Source organism: Chaetura pelagica, unplaced genomic scaffold (genome assembly GCF_000747805.2).
Source record: "Chaetura pelagica isolate M959 unplaced genomic scaffold, ChaPel_1.0 scaffold232, whole genome shotgun sequence".
NCBI lineage: Eukaryota > Metazoa > Chordata > Aves > Apodiformes > Apodidae > Chaetura > Chaetura pelagica.
Window position 1 is genome coordinate 684,648 of NW_009952441.1, and position 6,390 is coordinate 691,037.

Here is a 6,390-nt window from a genome sequence, read left to right on the forward strand (position 1 = left end):
GGTGCCTAGAGCTGAAATCCTCACAGCTTCTTCCATCTCTGCTCTGAGGCTCTGCCTGGAAGGGGTCACCCTGTGAGGGATTTTGCATTTTAATTCTGTTATTATTGCCCTACTTGGGAAGCTCTGCAGAGAGCTCCTGCTGCCAGCCCTGCTCCCTTCTCCCCCAAGCACCTTCTCTGCCTTGTGACATCCGAGTGCTGGCAGTGTCTGCGACGGTTTGAGCAGCAAATGCCCTGCCAGGTGCTCTTCCCACGGGACCTGCTCTGTACCCCCAGTGGCAGGGGGAGCAAGGGGCCAGTGGATCCTCCCTAGCCAAGCTGTGTGTCCCTGGGGAAACGTGTTTCCAGTGAGAGCTTTACCCAGCGTCTGTGCTTGTGGGGAACACTGTGAGAGACAAGTGTGGATGTGTGGATACCTACCTGAGCTGGGCTGGGAGGCTGCGTGGGGACAGTCATTGATCTTTAAATTTGACAGAAATCAAGTTCCAAGTGGGAACTATTTTTTTTTTTTGCTAAGGTTTAAGAGGCTGAACTTCACCTGGGGGAGATCCTTAGGGGGGATCTCATTAATGCCTGTAAATATCTAAAGGGGGTGTCAGGAGGGACCAGATTCTTTTCAGCGATGTCCAGTGACAGGGTAAGTGGCAATGGGCACAAACTGGAGCACAGGAGGTTTAACCTTAATGTAAGAAAGTAATTCTTTACTGTGAGGGTAACGGAGCACTGGGACAGGCTTGTGGAGTCTCTATCCCTGGAGACATTCCAGATCTTCCTGGACATGTTCCTGTGTGATCTGCTCTAGGGGACTCTTCTGTAGCAGAGGGTTGGACTAGATGATCTCCAGAGGTCCCTTCCAACCCACACCATTCTGAGAGACTGATTCTGTGAAATGCCCTGAGCTGCAGTGCTGAAGGGACAAGCTGTGACTGTGGTGTCAGTGCCAGTCTCCTCCCCAGGAATTCAGCTGGGTGAGCTCAGGGCAACTTTCTGAGGCAGCAAACCCAGTCAAAGAGCCTGTTTCCTCCTCCCATCCAAGAAGAACAAGCAAGAGGGTGACATGTGCCAGCTGTGGGCTCCAGGGAGACTTCCCACCCAGCTCCAGGCAGCTGGATCTGCTCACAAGAGATAATACTACCTTTGTTCAGGCACTGAAATGCAAAGCACGTTACAAACTTTTCCTGCCCCCCTGCACGTGGAGGGGCTATATTTAGCAGGAGGAGCCATCCGTGCTGTTTGGGTGTTGTGAATGGAATTCCATGTTCCACCCACGTCCATCGTGAGGAGGACGTGAAACGGCTTCATGAGAGATGAGTCACATTCACTGTGTGTGGGGGAAGAGAGTGGAAGATCAGGATAGAAGTGTTACACAGCTGCTGGGTGTGCTCTGCTGGATCCTCTGGTTGGTAGAGATGGGCAGAGCGTGACACGCTGGACCTGGGGTAACATCATGCCAGGGTTTGTACCTTCTGGCAAGAGTCATGGCAGTTGCTGTTTCTGTGAAAAACGGACAGTAATGGCCAATTATTTAGCTGTTGGATCATTGAAATCGGCACCCCAACATTTCGTGAAGTTCTCGGGATTGTGGAATAAATAAACCAGGGAGCACAGTGAGGGCTGGTGGAGACAGCAGCTTCACACCATCGTGGTGCCTTCAGCAAGAGGAGAGGAGCAGCTGGCCCTTCCAGGGGTGGTTGGAGAGGGAAGATGGGCCTAGGATGGGATCTCTGAGGGAATACAGGGTACTGGGTGTTAGGGGAGAACATGCTGACTGATCACTGTTCATGTGGCATCGGTGATTTTTGCTCTGGGGTCTTCTAACCCCATATTGGATGGTCTTTCAGCCTCCAGACAGGCTGTTAAATGTTCTTGCCCTGGTGAGTTGCAGCTTCTAGTGACCATTGTCATCCTCCTGGTTTGGGCTCCTGGTGCACCTGCTCACTAGCAGAGCATGGGAAGCTTGAAGTCCCAGGCTTAGGAAAAACATTTCTTAGCAAGAACTGAAAATGTCAGTGTGTCATCCCCCTTCTTCTCACGCTGAAGACAAAGGCACTGTACCAGCTACTGGAGAAATGACTAAGAAAATGAACTGTAGGTGGAAGCTCACAGGGTGCAGCCCCAGGCTTCAGCAGGGTTAGCTACTCATGCTAAGTAAGTAAAGCTAAGCAAACAGCACAGTAAATCACACAATATTACAAGTGATGGATTCTATTTGAAACTTACTTATTTAAGCTAAACAACCAGTACTTTTCAGCACCAGTGCAGGGCATGAGGCAGAGAGGGTTGCAGCAGCACTGCATGGGGATAGGGACAAACCACAGGGCTTGGAGGCTGCTGGGTACCCCAGTGCCCCCGGTCTGTAATAACTGCCTGTCTTTGCCTTTGCCTCCCTTAAGGAAGACAAGGAGCTGGCAGACATCGACGGCCTGCTGGAGAGGAGTGAGGATTCCAACGGGCTGTGCCAGCGGAGCCAGGGCGGGATCATCTCTGACAGCCGGCCCCTGCTCTACGTAGAGCACAGGTAGTGCTTCCTGCCCCCGTGGGGCCTCGGGCTTCAGGACAACTGGACCAGATTAGCCTCTAGAGGTGCCTTCCAGCCTAAAACACTCCCTGAATTTCTGGAAGCATCTCTGCTGAGAGCCCTGGTGCATAAAGCTTTGCCATCAAACTCACCCGGCCAGGTGACCTGCTGTGTTCACGCTGGGCATGGAGAACATGTGCTGTGCTCCCAGGAGGCTGAGCCCTGCTGGGAGCTGATTCCACCGGGGAGGCTGGTTAGACTTGTCCAACCTTTCCTGCACATCACCATCAACAAAGTGGCCTAAGTTGTCCAGGAGCTGAAGGGTGAATCAGTCTCCAGACCTGTTGGGAAGGGGCTAGCAGGTGGATTCAACATGGTTCAGAGCCCAGGGCTGGTGCATACTCTTGCAGCTCCTTCTGTTTCTGGATAAAAATTTAAAGTTTTAGCTGAGACAACTTAACCTGTCCAGGTTTTGAAACATCAAACCCAGGTCTCAGCCGGCCAGCAGTCGGTGCCAATGCAGCCTGTTTGGGGACATTTCAGCACAGCCTAGAGGTTTGTTTACCTAGAGGTGGTTTTAAACTTCAGTGACACCTCTGGTCAAGTAAACATTACTCAGAAATCTCTGAGAGCTGGATAAGCTCTGAGTGGGTGAGGGTTGGCAGTACTGGATCTCAGCCTTCCCAATCCCTCTTCTCAAGCCCTGCTCCCTGGGGGGCAGAGAAACCCTTCCCTGACACCCGCCTTCTCTGGGACAAACTTTAGCTGGACTGGGGGTGTTGTCATGCTTTGATACCAGATCTTTCTATTTAAAAAATGTATTTAAATCCTTTCTAGGGATTTAAATGAAATTTAAATAAAATAAATTTTAATTTATTTAAAACTATGCAGGGGTTAAGGTGCTTGCCCAAATCACAGGTTGCCACTCTGCAGCAAGTATTCCATGTTTTGCAGTCGGGTCCTGTCCTGGGAGCATCCCAAAGCCAGCTCCCAGCTGCCCTGGAGAGGGCAGCACCAGTACTCCCCAGCTCAGCCTGCCTGAGAGCAGAGCAGGGAGGAAGGGCCCATAGACTGAACAAGGTTATCAATGCCTCCTTTTCTGACCAGTGACTTTTAGTCGACTCTGGGTGTGTTGTGTCTCATCAATTATGTGTGTGTGACTCTGCAGGGACTTGGCCAGAGACAGGTGAGGTGTTGCTGGAAAGGTGAGGCTTTGGACTGTGCTGAACTGATGGTAGCTTTTCTTTCTTCTTTCAACCTTCTCAGGAACTTGAACCCAGAGAATGAGTTGAAGAGATACTTTGGGGCTCGTGCTGTTCTTGGTGATCAGAGGTGAGTCCAGGATTTCATATTAAACCTTTCAAGGTCCAAGGTGTCTGTCCCTCCCTTGGAGCAGCTTTCCAAGCCCCCACAGCCACTTCTGAGCAGGGAGGCCAGGGTACCCCGAGGTGTTTGGGGTGCTGGCTCATTTCATACTCACTTTTTGGGACAGGAGAGTGTTTTTCTGGGATGTGAGGTCTCTGTGCATCCTGTGGTCAGTGTGATCCAGACATCCCTGCTTTCATAAACTGCCTGAAAAATGTGCACGTTAGAAGGGTGTAAGCTCAGAGCAGTGATGGTGGAAGCAGAAGCTTTCTTTGAGAGAGTTTGTGAAAGAATATTTAGTGCTCAAGGAAGAAGCAGCAGTCCCTCACTGAGGAGATGTGACTTTTTTAGAGTGGCCTTGATTTTTGGATCCCTCCTCCCTCAAACCAGTGCACTGGTTGCACTTATGAGTACAGCTTCAGCTAAACCAGTTGAGGTTTGAAGGTGCTGCTGGGAAGGGAGATGAGTCAGAGGGATATGGGGCACTCTTAATTGGACCTGGGAAGCTGTTTGACGCGAAGAGGCAGCTGAGATCTTGGCAGGAATAAAAACAGGGGAGAGAAGCTATTGAAGTGGAAATGCTGGAGGCACTGGCTGGCCCAGAGAGGAAGGGCTGGAGCGCAGCAGAGCCTGAGCGAAGGGATCCTGTGTCTTGAAGGCAAACATGTTCAAGCTCTGGGCAAGAGCTCTGTGTGGCAGAGCTGCAGCTGGGGAAGAAGCTGGATCTCTTTATATTTTTTCTTTTTTTTTTTTTTTTCCCCTGAATCATCCCTTTTTGGGCTGGTCTCAGCCCTCCTGGCTCTGCTGCTGCCCTGAGCTGGGGTGTGTTTCCGCAGGCCGAGGCCGCGGCAGCGGCAGCACGTCCGCAGCACCTGGCTGACAGCCCCCAAGAACACGTGGCCACGCTACAGCAAAACAGGTGAGGCTTTGGGTGCCACCTCCTGCAGCTGCGACACCCCCTGTCCTGTGTTGGCATGGGCAGCCACTCTTGGCAGCCTGTGGAGCGCAGCAGAGCCTGAGCGAAGGGATCCTGTGTCTTGAAGGCAAACATGTTCAAGCTCTGGGCAAGAGCTCTGTGTGGCAGAGCTGCAGCTGGGGAAGAAGCTGGATCTCTTTATATTTTTTTTTTTTTTTTTTTTTTTCCCCTGAATCATCCCTTTTTGGGCTGGTCTCAGCCCTCCTGGCTCTGCTGCTGCCCTGAGCTGGGGTGTGTTTCCGCAGGCCGAGGCCGCGGCAGCGGCAGCACGTCCGCAGCACCTGGCTGACAGCCCCCAAGAACACGTGGCCACGCTACAGCAAAACAGGTGAGGCTTTGGGTGCCACCTCCTGCAGCTGCGACACCCCCTGTCCTGTGTTGGCATGGGCAGCCACTCTTGCCAGCCTGGCTTTTCTAGAGCCTCCGCACATGGAAACCAGAGCTGCTTTCATCAGCTGCCAGGCCTGGGCTTGGCACATGCTGGTGTAGAAAGGGAACTGCCCATCAGCTGGTGGAAACACCTCCTTTCCCAACAGGGAAAACTCTGTTGTATTTTATCTTAGAGGCTGAGCAGGTTTTGTTTTTTTCCCCCTTTTTGGAAGCAGCAGGTGATACTCACTTCCCTTCTTACAGCAGGCTTGCTGGATAATGGGAAATAGCCATGGGAAGAGCAAGCTGCCTGGGCTCCTTGGTGGGGTTTGGACTTTGAATCATGGAGTGAAATTCTCTGGGAGCTTCTGAAAATGCATTTGGCTTTGGAGCCAGCGGTGGGAATGAGCTCTGTGTGATAAGGGAACAGAAGAGCTGCTTGTACCACAGGCTGGTGGCCATGGTCCCCAGCTCTGCTGTGCACGTGCAGGTATCACCATGCAGCTGGTGGACACCAGGAGGGGAGTGCGGTTCTTCGCCTTCGAGCACCACCGCGAGTACCAGCAAGTGCAGTTCAAGTTTCTGGATGCCGTAGAGTCCATGGACCCCAACAACATCGTGGTATGTTGGGAAGTGGCATTGCCTGTGCTGTTCCAGCAGTCCTTTTCCCTGGCTGATGCATCCCAGTGCTTTTTAGTTTGCCAGTCCGGTTTGGAGCAGTAGAGCCCTGTGTCTCCTCTGTGTGAGGTGAGCCAGCGTTGCTTGCTGAGCTCTGCTTTCACCTTATTCCTAAGATAAGTGAGCACCTTGGTGCAAATGAGGTCCAGGGGCTGGTGGCCAAGCCTCAGGGGCTCTGCCCAAGATTGTGCCAGGTACCACTGGGAAGAGGAGGCCAAAAGAACAAACCCTTTGACTGGAAGGGTAGGGATAAAGTTCTCTTGTCTTCAGCTGGGAAAGAGAAAATATTGTATAAACCAATCTTTAAATGAGATCTAAACTAACAGCTGTTCTATTTATAAACCCTTGCAAGGATGAAAAATGTGTATTTTCTTGGAATTTCAGCAGAACAGTCTTTGTGTTGAAAGTTCTTCATGTGTGTCCAAGCTCATTAAACTATGGTAACATTTATAGTTTGTAGTGATAAGCAGCAGAAAAATTGCTCT

General features: G+C 51.5%; 1 protein-coding gene across 1 annotated transcript in view; it reads left to right on the top strand.

The window, feature by feature from the left end:
* TCF25 (transcription factor 25 (basic helix-loop-helix)) overlaps positions 1-6,390 on the top strand; it is a 24,168-nt gene that overhangs the window by 7,887 nt on the left and 9,891 nt on the right. Inside the window, 4 exon segments of the mRNA XM_010008459.1 lie at positions 2,393-2,517; positions 3,784-3,849; positions 4,719-4,801; positions 5,718-5,848. Of these exon segments, the coding sequence (XP_010006761.1) occupies positions 2,393-2,517; positions 3,784-3,849; positions 4,719-4,801; positions 5,718-5,848 (405 nt within the window).